This window comes from Poromitra crassiceps (assembly GCF_964638095.1).
Source record: "Poromitra crassiceps genome assembly, chromosome: 15".
Taxonomy (NCBI): domain Eukaryota; kingdom Metazoa; phylum Chordata; class Actinopteri; order Beryciformes; family Melamphaidae; genus Poromitra; species Poromitra crassiceps.
In genome coordinates, this window is record NC_139634.1 from 30,748,910 (window position 1) to 30,763,049 (window position 14,140).

The window sequence follows — 14,140 nt, forward strand, 5'->3', positions numbered from 1 at the left end:
GGCTCTCAGAGAGGAGCTGCTGTAGTTTGACTCCACCATGGCTCTCAGAGAGGAGCTGCTGTAGTTTGACTCCACAGTCCACAGCTCTCAGAGAGGAGCTGCTGTAGTTTGACTCCACCATGGCTCTCAGAGAGGAGCTGCTGTAGTTTGACTCCACCATGGCTCTCAGAGAGGAGCTGCTGTAGTTTGACTCCACAGCTCTCAGAGAGGAGCTGCTGTAGTTTGACTCCACCATGGCTCTCAGAGAGGAGCTGCTGTAGTTTGACTCCACCATGGCTCTCAGAGAGGAGCTTCTGTAGTTTGACTCCACCATGGCTCTCAGAGAGGAGCTTCTGTAGTTTGACTCCACCATGGCTCTCAGAGAGGAGCTGCTGTAGTTTGACTCCATGGCTCTCAGAGAGGAGCTTCTGTAGTTTGACTCCACCATGGCTCTCAGAGAGGAGCTGCTGTAGTTTGACTCCACCATGGCTCTCAGAGAGGAGCTGCTGTAGTTTGACTCCACCATGGCTCTCAGAGAGGAGCTGCTGTAGTTTGACTCCACAGCTCTCAGAGAGGAGCTGCTGTAGTTTGACTCCACCATGGCTCTCAGAGAGGAGCTGCTGTAGTTTGACTCCACCATGGCTCTCAGAGAGGAGCTGTTGTAGTTTGACTCCACCATGGCTCTCAGAGAGGAGCTGTTGTAGTTTGACTCCACCATGGCTCTCAGAGAGGAGCTGTTGTAGTTTGACTCCACGGCTCTCAGAGAGGAGCTGTTGTAGTTTGACTCCACGGCTCTCAGAGAGGAGCTGCTGTAGTTTGACTCCACCATGGCTCTCAGAGAGGAGCTGCTGTAGTTTGACTCCACCATGGCTCTCAGAGAGGAGCTGCTGTAGTTTGACTCCACGGCTCTCAGAGAGGAGCTGCTGTAGATAATATGGAGCTGAGAGAGAGCACTGACTCCCTCTCTCACATGAAGGAGGGAGGGGGTGGCTGAGGAGGCACTGGGAACAGGAGAGAGGGAGAGACAGAGAGGGAGGAATAGAGAGAGGGAGAGGAATAGAGGGAGAAAGAGAGACAGAGAGAGATAGTGGGGGAGGCTGGAGAGAGAGAGAGAGAGGCGAGGGCCGGTGCAGTGCAGAGCTGGAACGGACACCCAGAGCTCAGCCTTCCTCAGGTTGCCATGGAAACCACATTCCTCCCCCGCCTGCATCCCTACAGACTGCCTCATTCTCTCTCTCTCTCCTCGCTTCTCTCTGCTTTTCTTCCTCTCTTTTTCATCTCTCTTTTAATTCTTATGTGTGTGTGTGTGGTGTGTGTGTGTGTGCGTGTGTGTGCACACCCACATGCACGTGCGTGTGTGTCAGTCTTTACACCCCGCGCACACACACAGACACACGCGCTCTCATGCACCGAGCACATTCATGAATCCACGGATGATGCTGCACACTCAGCAAGGACTGTGGTGTTGAGATGCATCATGGCTCTCTGTGTGTTGAGATGCATCATGGCTCTCTGTGGTGTTGAGATGCATCATGGCTCTCTGTGTGTTGAGATGCATCATGGCTCTCTGTGGTGTTGAGATGCACAGCTCTCTGTGGTGTTGAGATGCATCATGGCTCTCTGTGGTGTTGAGATGCATCATGGCTCTCTGTGTGTTGAGATGCATCATGGCTCTCTGTGTGTTGAGATGCATCATGGCTCTCTGTGGTGTTGAGATGCATCATGGCTCTCTGTGTGTTGAGATGTACAGCTCTCTGTGGTGTTGAGATGCATCATGGCTCTCTGTGTGTTGAGATGCATCATGGCTCTCTGTGGTGTTGAGATGCATCATGGCTCTCTGTGTGTTGAGATGCATCATGGCTCTCTGTGTGTTGAGATGCATCATGGCTCTCTGTGGTGTTGAGATGCACAGCTCTCTGTGTGTTGAGATGCATCATGGCTCTCTGTGTGTTGAGATGCATCATGGCTCTCTGTGTGTTGAGATGCACAGCTCTCTGTGTGTTGAGATGCATCATGGCTCTCTGTGTGTTGAGATGCATCATGGCTCTCTGTGTGTTGAGATGCACAGCTCTCTGTGTGTTGAGATGCATCATGGCTCTCTGTGGTGTTGAGATGCATCATGGCTCTCTGTGTGTTGAGATGCATCATGGCTCTCTGTGTGTTGAGATGCATCATGGCTCTCTGTGGTGTTGAGATGCACAGCTCTCTGTGTGTTGAGATGCATCATGGCTCTCTGTGTGTTGAGATGCATCATGGCTCTCTGTGTGTTGAGATGCACAGCTCTCTGTGTGTTGAGATGCATCATGGCTCTCTGTGTGTTGAGATGCATCATGGCTCTCTGTGTGTTGAGATGCACAGCTCTCTGTGTGTTGAGATGCATCATGGCTCTCTGTGGTGTTGAGATGCACAGCTCTCTGACGCGAGCTCAACGGCTAATTGTACAGAGATGATTATGCATTGGCGTGCACACATGGAGACACAAACACTTTGTGATTGTCTCTGTGTTTTTCTCTTATTTTTCTCTCTATTTTTACTCCCCTCCTTCTGTTCGGCAATCGGCATCCATGCTTCAGTAATGCCCCCTCTAGTCATGGCATTTCTGCCCACACACAGGACACCTGTCTCTGCCTCGTCTCCGTTATCTAGAACTTTAGCATCTTACCCCATCATATATTAACCTGCCTCGCCTTTCTGATAGCATGTTTCCAGCGCATCGTATTCTTTTCACCTGCTACTTATCCTCTGTTATATACAGTAGCTCTTTCTCTCTCTCTCTCTCTCTCTCTCTCTGTCTAATTATTTTTGACACAGACTCTCTCTGCACTCACCAGTCTCTTTCTCTGTCTGCATTCACAGTATCTACGCCATACAGTCTCTCTCTCTCCTCGTTCTTCATGCCATCATATATTCCCCTTTTCCTCTCGTCCGCCTTCCCCGTTTCCTCCATTTCTCTCCGCTCATGCCCCCATCCATGTGTATGCATCTCTCTATCTCTGCCTATCTCTCTCTCTCTCTCTGCCTATCTCTCTCTCTCTCTCTCTCTCTCTCTCATTATTCTATCAGTTGAATGTGCTGTGTTTGGTGTGTGGTAGAGCAGCTGTTCTCTGCCACTGGGGCCTATTAATAGGAGTCTTAGCCGGCGTAGCCTTTGTTTTCTGCCTCTGCATCTCTGGCTGTGCAAAGTGGCGGCTCCTTGGCAGGTTACTTCCTCTTTCAGTGCAAAGCGAATGTCTCTCTGTCTCTCTCTCTCTGTCTCTTCCTATCATTTCTCTCGGGCTCCCTGCTTTTCTGTCTGGCGGCCGCTCTCTCTCTCTCTCTCTCTGCCATACTCTCACACAGTCGCAAAGACGCATAATACACACACACACACACACACACACACACACACACACACACACACACACACACACACACACACACACACACACACACACGCCTTTACAGTGCTATGATTTGTTGAGGGGTGCACCATTGACTGTAAAGATTCACCTACATTCTCCATGACAGATAGGATGTGATCCTCTGTGTACAGGCCATGTGCTGGTTCCAACACGTGGACGCTGCTAAGATCCGTAACGACGCCAGAGACAGACTTGTATTGTCTTGCTGCCTCAAACACACCCTTTCCCCCTGCAGTTCATTAAGGCTACAATATAGCAACATGCTATCCGTTGATGGAGGAACTGGCACTTTAAGAGTGCCACTACCGACTGTCCTTATATGGTGCTGCATCCGGTCAGCTGATCAAGGAGTAGTCACATTGCTTCTCGGAGCAACGCATAGAAATGACGGAAAAGCTTGATGCGCGGTCTGTGTAGTGGTCGGGGGTTGTAATGTTTATAATAGTGGCGTGTGTGTGTGTGTGTGTGCGTGTGTGTTAGAGGGTGGTGGTCCAGGTGGGTTTATGTAATAGGGACTGTGCAAGCTGACACTGGGCTGATAGGGGTGGGGGTGCAGGAGAGGTGGGCTGTGCTGTGGTGGAGCAGCTCTGCTCAGAACCAGCGGATAATTCCCTCGTTTATATCATAAATCACAGAGCCTTCTTTTTCATTTGTCAACCGAGGGTCAGAGGTCACCTGTTTCATTTCACAAGATAAATTACCGTATGCTGTTGATCCGCATCTTTCCGGTCCGAGCCGTTTAATTGGGCACAATATTTACCAAGGAAGCACACACACACACACACACTCAAAACGCACTCTCTCACACACACACACACACACACACACACACATACACACACACACACGCACACGCACCCACATAATGGGTGGATGGGTGGGTGGGTGTGAGAATGACTGTTTTTTTTAATTCATATTGCTATTAGTGATATTCTATTCATTGATATTGCTCCTGGTCCAATTATGATGAATAGTGTTATTGTATTATGTTCCATGATATGAGGCATGAACACTGCTGTCAATCGTTTTTTATTTGATTATTTGGCTTTCTTTTTTTATAATACAGTAGTTACTAAAGCAAGGTCTTTTACTCCTCACATAGCAGAATACTTGTTCAAATTTCTAAGTGCAATTGAGGACAAGTTAACAGTTGGCAGATTACTTCATGGATTATTATAGGCTTTTCCCCCCCTTGGTTATTTGATGCTAGTACACTGGTCGATTTCCAAAACGTTTTTATAGCCACTTAAGAAATACTAGTGACAGACCCTGTCATTTTTACATAGGGAAAAATAATAATATTATCTGGGTGGCAGGTTTGTCATGTTTGGACACTTGTCATTGCTGGATACATCCTAAGCATTGTGTTCGCAACTTTGTAGGGATGGAACTTTTATTTTGAGGCATATTAAAGGATATTAAATCGCAATCTCAATTTTATTTGAGCCCTCATTCAAATACTTGCTACTGGGGACAATTTGCAACTGTTTCGACTTAAAAGGCTCTTAACAATCTAGTAAATTAATGACATTTCCATTCTTGCAGCAACCTTATTAGAAAAATAATCAATGTCATACATATTTAGTGCTCCAAAAATGTGTTCTTTCTCTTATAATCTGTGTCTTCACCAAGCAATTTGGAGGAATGCAGTTTTGTGCTTTAATGGTAATCACAGCACGATGCATGATGAGCGAACGGTAGGCTTTCACTGAACTATATAATGTGTTACAACTACATTAGCCTTCAAGTCCATTTCTGTCCCCTAGTCCTGGTTTGATTAGGCCCGTGCTAGCTTCCTGTTCCTGTTCTCCCTCTCATCCAGAGAGGACCAGCGATTGATTGGCTCAGAGGAGACCTACCAACATTTTTTACATTTCATATTATGTAATATTTAAAGGAAGAGGATTCCTCCCCCCCAGAGGTACTACATATTTCAGACACGTGTGTGTATATGTGCACGCCCACACATACAGAGATAACAGAGACATACAGACAACACATCTTTGGTCATTCATTGCTACAGTCTCTATTTTCCTCAATCCATCCTCCTGCCTTTATAGTGTATAGTTTCCCTTTCCCCCGTGCAGTCTGTCGAGCAGCACTGCATATCTTTCACTGCAAACTCCCCCCCCCCCCCCCCCTCCGCACTGCATAGCAGTGAATGGTAAATGTGATGGGGACAGTTTATAAGAGAGACAGAGCACGGCTGGGGAGGATGCTTGCAACATGTGCTCGGTCATGTGTGTGATGATGGATACATGCTTACCACGTCCTTTCAAGCCACTGCGTTGAAGCCCCACCTTCAAACCCTGATTGGCCTCAGCAGGGTTTGTGACTGCATCCCACGGTGGAACTTGAAGCTCTCACCACCACCACCCCCCCCCACCACCACCACCACCCCGTCTCGGTTTAAAACGCCAAAGTTTTCCCTCTCCCTGCGCTCTGCGAGCCAAATCCGTATAGGTTAGAGCAGAAGAATAGCATGGTAATGATGCGAGTTACCGTTGCATGTAATTAACTGTGGCTGAGCCTGCTGTGTGCGCCTCCTGGTAGAGCTGCAACACAGTGCAGTGTGTGTGCACTCGGCCTCAAACACACATTAATATACACATCATCTATACAAGGCACTCTGTCTCTGTGACGTGTTCGTCCAAACACAAGAAGGCACTTGGCGTTAACGGGCGCTCTTGAACTGCTGTCTCTGTAACACACAGACTACGTACCAAATACTCCCCCACACAGACGCACCCAGTTCCATTCCCCCCTCACATTTCATTAATAATGCATAATATATGCAGGGCTTTAATGGCGACACTGTAAGTCCCTCTAAAAAAAACCATCTAAAGCGTGCAAAATGGTTCAGGCAGTCCTATCGCATTACTGGAATAAAATATCACTGCCACAGATGCATGAAAACCAGATACATAGTATCTCCTCCTCTCTTTTCTCTCTCTTTGACACATTCTTCTCACTCTCAATCTCTTCCTCCACCCACTCGAAAGCCCAAGCGTGTCATCTCTCGCTTGCGTACACATGTGTTGATGTCATCATTGTTGAACATACAATATTTCCCCCCGTGCTTCCTGGATGAGGCGTTAGGCGTGCAGTGTTCTCTCGCAGTGCTCGCTTTGACACAATGCTGCGCACGGGCACGGCTTTGCACTGGGAATTCAGCAGCCTTCCTGCTTTGCCAAAAGTCATATTAAAAAAAGAGGAAGAGAGAATGATGTGACGCCATGCAGCGTGATTCAAAACGCATCCTCTGTCAAAGAGGCAAGTCGAGGGATGCCCGGGAGGAAAAGGATTGTCATCTGCTCCATTGTTAGATTATTTACAGATGTGTGTGCTGTGCTGTGACACAGAGCCTGAGGTTGTCAATCAATAGTGCCAAGAAACCATCAGGCTACACAGTTGAACTAAAGATGACCATGGAGGTGACCGGTGAGCAGTCTGAGGGGACAGGGCTGTGCACTTTGAGTTGCATTTTGGCTGCACTGGGCCCGATGAAAAACACAGATTAGACCGACTGTTCGTGGATCTCAGGCGAAGACGGGAAATAACAGATCAAGAGCGTGAGCATCATCACCGTTTCCATTTAACATACCGAGAAGATGGACAAATACAGCCTTTTTTCTCATCCCTTGATCTGTGAAACAGCATCTTTTCACCCGATGCAGGCATCAGGGAGGTTTAGGCGGCGTGGCCCCTTTAAGAGCAGCCAGTGAAGCGCTCTGTACTGTTGGTGCTGCTGCTGCTGCTGCTGCTGCTGGCAGCGCTGCCAGTTGATTGGCTGTGGCTGTCATTGCTGAGGTGCTGGAGGGATGCTGCTACGTATCTCCCCCTCCCTGCCTCTCTCTCTCTCTCTCTCTCTCTCTCTCTCTCTCTCTCTGCCTCTCTCTCTGCCTCTCTCTCTCTCTCTCTCTCTCTCTCTGCCTCTCTCGCTCTCCATCTCCCTCTCGCTCACTCGCATCCCTCTGAATAATCCACATCTAGGGCACGCAGGCTGAGAGGACGATCCGGTGCTCAGCTCCTCTCTGCAGGCTGAGAAAAGAGAGAGAAAGGAGGAAAACGCTTCTCAACGCAGGAGGAAAAACGTGAGGAAGAGCTTTTGGCAGAAAGGAAGAAAATACAGAGGACGATTTTCATCTGAGGATACCATTTATTTATACATATTGTTTATATATCTATATATATATTTGTACACACATAGATATTTATATATATATAAATATACATACATTTATCCCTGTACATATCTGTATTTGTGCTTGTTTGTTTATATTAATATTTTTATATGTATTTGTGTGTGTAAATATATATGATATATAAACAAATGAATATATATATCTATGAATTTATATGCATATCACTGTGAAACAAGAGAAGCAAGAGGAAATTTCTACCATCGGGGCTGGTCTCTGATTGTGTGGTCGTATACAATATTTTGAATATTTCCTTTGATCTTCTACGTCAAGAGGACGAAGACTACGTGCCCATTTTTGATTTTTGTTTTCCTGTTGCTACTTCCCGCCCTCCTGGCTCCCCCCCCCCCCTCCCCCCCATCCGAGAGGATAAAGAGGAGAGTAACCGGATTTGACGAAAAAGGGAAAATCGGTAGAAATTTGTGTGATTAGCGTTATTTCCGTCGGCGCCGGCGCTCTGTGAGCCGATCGCAGCGTGCTGTGTGAGATCTGAGGAGGCAGCAGAGACAGAGTGCCGCTCCGCTCCGCGTCCAGCCCAGCCAGCATGCACAAACACCACCACTGCTGCAAGTGCCCAGAATGTTATGAGGTGACGCGTATGGCTGCCCTGCGCAGGATGGACGCCCCGTCGTATGGAGGAGAGTGGCAGGCCGAACCCTATGGATACCCGCCGGGCTACGGGGGAGGCCAGACCTTACCCCCTCCGGCCTCAGGGGGAGGGGGAAGCATGGGAGGAGGAGGGGGCACTTTGGGGAGAAGTAAGGGCAAGATCATGTCTGGCGGGGGTCCCGGAGGCCCCAACCCCAAGAGCCAATCCAAGGGCGGCCCCAAAGTAAACGGCAACAACTCTGGCGGCCAAGGAGGATGGTGGCCAGAGTGCACCTGTACCAACCGGGAGTGGTACGACCAGGTAACTCTTCTTCTTCAGTTATTGAGGTAGCTCAGGTACGACCAGGTAACTCTTCTTCTTCAGTTTAGTGAGGTAGATCAGGCCTCTGGGGCCTGGCGCAGGGACAGGTGAGCCTGGGATGTGATGAGCTGCTGCTGTAGTAGAACAGAGACAGTCATGGACAACTTGAGAACTGCTGAGCCTGTTGGTTTATGGAAGAGGATTCATATTTAGTATTCATCCCAAGCCCTTCTGTTTCACAATCTCATTGTTTGTGGTTGGTCCATGGAAGCAGTAGAGGACAGAGCAGGACTGATCTATTATAATGACATACACATGGTCATGTTTTGCGTGTTTGGATTTGTTGCAGATGGATAATGCTTCTAGATTTAACACACCTAGTGCGTTCCATTAAAGGCTTACGCCGGTGCCGTTAGCAGAGGCCAAAAACAATAGTGCATTTTTATTCAATGAAGCAACGCTAAAAGACGCAATTTCCCAACGATTTTAAGTTGTTTCTCAGGCCAGTGACTCACATTCCACTGCAGACAAGCCGATCTGCCGATTGCAGAAGCCATCTGGTCTAATGTCAGAATGCAATGTCGATTTCTCAAAAAAATCAACTCATTGAAGGATGCTCTCCCTTCAGGTCAGAGAGTAGAGGAAGGGATGATGAAAGCGATCTCTTATAGCATCCATTCCTGCTTAGGGCCTCCATTTTTTTCCCCGAAGACGCTTTTGCTTAAAAGAATCAGAATGTAATGTGACCAAATACAGAGAATCAGCAACACTGTATCTCAAAGATGCCTGCCATTCACCCCGTACACTGAACTAAACCGCCCTTTACATCTTTACTGTACACGCTCTGCATTTTACATCTATCATATCCGTTCCATTTATTTGCCTCAAACATAAAAAAATCAACAACATTTGATCAAAGGTCAGAGGAGCAGCTTTAGAAGCACAATCTGTAATTAAGAAAGGTGTGTGTATGTGTGCATGTGTGCATGTGTGTGAGCTGGGGTGGGGGAAGGGCAGCTTGGTGAGCATGAAATTCAAGAGATGCTTCTTGCTGTGCGCGAGTATGTGTCTATGTGGTCGAGCGTTTGCGGCAAGCGAAGAAGCCACCGTATTGTATAATGTCTGTCTGTGTTTGGATCAACAAGCACAGGGCAGTAATAGCAGGAGAGAGGTGAGGAAAAGGCACAGGGGTAAAATGGAGGCTGGGATTTCAGTGGCAATGTGGGAGAGAGAGAGAGAGAGATCTCCCTGAGCTGAGCCCACCACATAGATGAGCCGCAAACCTGGCTGAACCTGACGACCAGGTTACCTCCTCCGCTAACAGCCGCGGAGAGCTTTCAGCCGTTAGAAGGGCGCAAGAGATTGAGCAACGCTACTTTCTTTAAACTCACGTTGCATTGAGAATCTATTAGAAAGCACAGCCTTATCAGCTGCACACAGACCAATCAGGCGTGTTTCATTTCTCCCACGTTTCAAAGCTCACAGCACTTTTGATTATGTAAGCAGTTATATAGTGTGTTTTTTCCCCCCCTTCCATCAGTACTACTCCCTAAATATCCTGCTGCTCATTTCGAGCATACTGTACGACATGGATTACATATTCGACATTGCAAAGTGTTTTTTCGGGCGCATGGTGATTTAGCGTCTTGTGTTGTTGCCATATCAAAAGCATTAGAACTGTCGATGGATAAATCACTCAGGATAGAAGCCTTTGCTCGTTCTGTCCTTTCAAATGATCCTCCTCTCCCGATGGCTGTATCATGCATGCTGTGTACGCAATACAGGCAAAAACTCGCTAGAGAAAATATCCAACCTGGCATTCATGGCTTGAATCCAAGATGATCAACATCGACCAAAGGGGGAGCAAACACTAGAATGGGGGCGGGGGGGCGGGGGGGGGGGGGGGGGGGCAGGAATTACAGGGTAAAGAATCAGCCATGATGATGTGGGAAAAGCAGCAGTCGGTGGGGTGAAAATGCTCAGGTTGAAAAAGAGATGAAATAAGCCAATAAATGCAGTCAGCAGGCCTGGAGAGGGGGAGGGGGTTACATAAGAGGAGGCGGTTGGTGGTGGTGAGGAAGAGAGGCCCTGACACTGTGGACAAGCATCTGTCCCTCCACCTCCCAAAATGGCCTGTATGGGGACAGTATGCACCCCTTCCCCCCCCCCCCCCCTCCGTCCCTCCTACAAATGGCTATGGATGAACATATCACCCCTATCCCCCACACACCCACCCACCCACCCAAGCATCCCTCCCAGCTCTCCTCAGTCACCATTGCTCATCCATGGATGGGAATGTGAATGGTACCCCTCCCCCACTACCTACCCAGCGCGCTCACACAAGAAGCCGGAGAGCAAGGCGTCCACATGAGCAGCAGTAATAATCAAACACGCCCAGCCGCACTCGTCTACCGTGCCTTACAGGCGCAGCAGCGTTCAAACGAACTTGTGTTTTTTTTTCGCGCTAGCACGATGGACGCCGAATAACCCCTAGTGTTGTCGGCATTCAAAATAATTTGAGATCGCTGTTTATACTTTGAGCGTTCATACTGCGAAATTGTTCCAGTAGCCAATGAACGCTCACGTACGTCTGAGGCACTCATTAGACGACATGATGATGACATTATTGATTGCATCTGTTTTTCTTTTCTTTTTTCCCCTCCATGTCATCTATTTACAAAAAGATTGGCTTTTGTCAAAGGCGTGCTAGGTTAATGATGGATGATTCCATGTGAAGCCAGTTGGGATCATTCTTTTAAAACAAAAGCTTTTGCATTTCCATCTGAGCAAAGTAGAGACCTCAGTCTATTGGGAAGCTTCAGTCAGAATCTCAGAAAGCTCCCCCTCTCTCCCCGCGGGCTCCAATCTGTCTTTGTGTGCTCTCCAGCTCTGTGGCTATGATTAGCTTGAAATATTAATTGGATTTTTACTTTATTTATTACCAACAAGATATTAAACTTGTCCAAAATGCTTCTACAACCCCACCCCGCCACCCCCCTCCCCCAGTGCCATTCTAGACTCTTGTCTTTTGGAGGATTTGCTCTTTGTAGTGGTAGTGGTGTTTTATATTAATGCAATGTTAAACACTCCCATAGGTGATTACTGCTTGAAAGCCTTTCTTGCCTTTATCAGATGTGTGTGTGTGTGTGCGTGTGTGTGTGTGTGTGTGTGTGTGTGTGTGTGTGTGTGTGTGTGTGTGTGTGTGTGTGTGTGTGTACACGCATGCGCGCGTGCATGCGTGCGTGTGCGCGCGTGCTTGCGTATTTGTGCGTGTGTAAGTGATCTCTTTTCCAGTAACATTGATTTACTGGTGTCATTGGTCTGCACATCTATCTGATGAGATTTTGTCCGGTCAGATTTGATTTGCCCTCCCTTTAACAGCAACCCAGGGAGTATTAGCGGATGGGATTTACAAAAGGCTCTCTGTCCAAATGTCTTGAGCTGGATCCCCTACTCACCGTGTGATCGTGAAAGCCTCCGTCTGAAACCTGGAATCTTCCCATCAGATCAAGAGAGCTCCATCGATGAGCTCGTCTTGAAAGAAAGCAAAGAAGCAGGAGATCTGCACGTCACCCTCAACCGGGGGCACTGTGATCAGCGTTTCCTTTCTTTTATTTAGAGATCTAGGTTGAGCAATAAGGCCAAGATGGATGACACTTTCATTGCAGGTGCAGAATCTGTCTATGTGTTCAGGCCATTGTTGCAGATAATTAAGAAGCAAGAGAAGTTAATTTGCATATATATTGTATACAGCAGCATTACATGTCAGCGCTCTCATTGGCTGATATTCCTTTCTTTGATGGGAGGGGATGTGTCATCTCCTCCAGTTTGTGGCTCCCGCTGTGAGTAGGAGCAAAGGAGAGGGGAGGAGGTCGATGGAGATTGGAGGAGAATTCAATAACCTTTATTCAGTTTTATAAGCTTTATTTAAAACGGGGTAAACACTCAAGCAAGCTCGCTCTTTTGTGGCCCTGTGTACAGAGCAATTAAGAATGGGGGGGGGCGACATGGAGGGTTGATTAGCTGTGAGATGTAGCGTCAGATGTCATGAATGATGCTCAGTCAGGGGTGGGGTGCCAGAGTGCCAGCAGCCTGAGCCAGACGGGGATGCATTAGGGTTTATCTCCAGCACACCTCCATCTTCCCTGGCTGTTAGTGCTCCTGCACTCACAAGGCCAGGCCACCCCTTGACCCCCACAAATGATGTCATCCTGAAAGCACTGCTTGGCCGAGGAGGGAAGAAACATGGCTGCCTACGCAGACGCTGCCTTTCTGAGGGCCCACTATGCCTGTTTAATTGACGGCAGTGGCTTATGTAATGTAATTTTTATGTAAAAATTCAATACACAGTATCAGGGACATACGGTGCAGTGCTGACTCACATAAACCATCAGTTATGTTGGATGTCCAGGAGGGCTGCCTATCACGATTTCTATATTTTTCTTGCTTGTTTTTGTTATTGCCGTCCCCCTTCTTCTCCTTGCTTATGTGTTATATGCAGCACACGAAAAACTATAATTATATAGTTTCTTATCTCAACCTATATAAAGATACAAAGATATATTTATATCTATAGTCTGCAGTATTTCCATTCCAGTTTCTATATATATATATATATGTATATATATATATATATATATATATATATATATATATATATATATATATATATGTATATATATACTGTACACTGTATATATACAGTATGCTTAAAATCTATAATCTATAGCTCTTAAACATGTTCATGTAAACAATCTGAGTTCACTCGCTGCTGTTTAGTAGACACTTTGTATTTTGCTCTTCAGTTGTGATTGGTCACCTCGTGTGGGGGGAGGAATGTGATTGGTCACCTCGTGTGGGGGGAGGAATGTGATTGGTCACCTTGTGTGGGGGGGGGAGAAATGTACATACCAGATGACACCAGCGTTCCATTTCGGCAACTAGGGTGAATCTACAGGGTCTTGATTGGAGAGGGATGGGACACTCTTCTTTGTGGCATGCCCACTTTGTGATGTAAACTGATAGACCGGTGTACACAACATGTACCCGAGCTCTCACACTAGTTTCATATAGTCACAGAGTTCCAGCATGAATGTAAAACAGGTACAGTACAGTAGCAGGAGTGGTGGTTGCTGGGACGTGAAGTCCGCGACCTTTGCTCTTGTGTGACCTTTATCTGCCAGCTGCTCCCTGCCCTGAAAGAAGGAGATCCAGGCAATAAGGTCCAGTTCACCGCCGTTACGCCATAATCCCATTAGCTGTGACAATCTGCTACTATGGCGAGGAGCCACCAGACTTTCTCCTCTGGAAGTAATTGCTATGTTGTCTTATTGCCTGTCAGCAGCTGCGTCCTTATGGTCACTTGGAATTTCAATTGTCATTGCACAAGGACTCGAGAATCCCAGCCAATACTATTTATCTACAGTATCTAGCTGTCTATCTATGGGGTTGGATTTGTGCCATCAGACGACTGAATCTGAATTATGAGTTCTGAATTGATATTTGACATTTTAATATCAGATTTTTTTATGGACTATTTACTTGTTTTAGATTTTGTTTTCATCCTCCATCCTTGTTTTGTTTGCTCTATCCTGTGCGCTTAGCGCCACCCAAGGCGATTGGTGATTGGTTTAACTTAGAGCTGTATA

General features: G+C 47.2%; 1 protein-coding gene across 4 annotated transcripts in view; it reads left to right on the forward strand.

Moving 5' to 3' along the window:
• Nucleotides 1-14,140, forward strand: part of dlg3 (discs, large homolog 3) — a gene marked incomplete at its 5' end in the record, with an annotated part of 126,297 nt that overhangs the window by 23,490 nt on the left and 88,667 nt on the right. For 3 of the 4 annotated variants that reach the window (XM_083652388.1, XM_083652387.1, XM_083652386.1), the window contains one exon: nucleotides 8,127-8,492. The exons of the other annotated variant lie outside the window; for it this stretch is intronic. In XM_083652388.1, coding sequence (XP_083508514.1) covers nucleotides 8,127-8,492 — 366 coding nt within the window. Of the gene's footprint in view, nucleotides 1-8,126; nucleotides 8,493-14,140 lie in introns of those variants that run through there. 4 annotated transcript variants of the gene reach the window in all.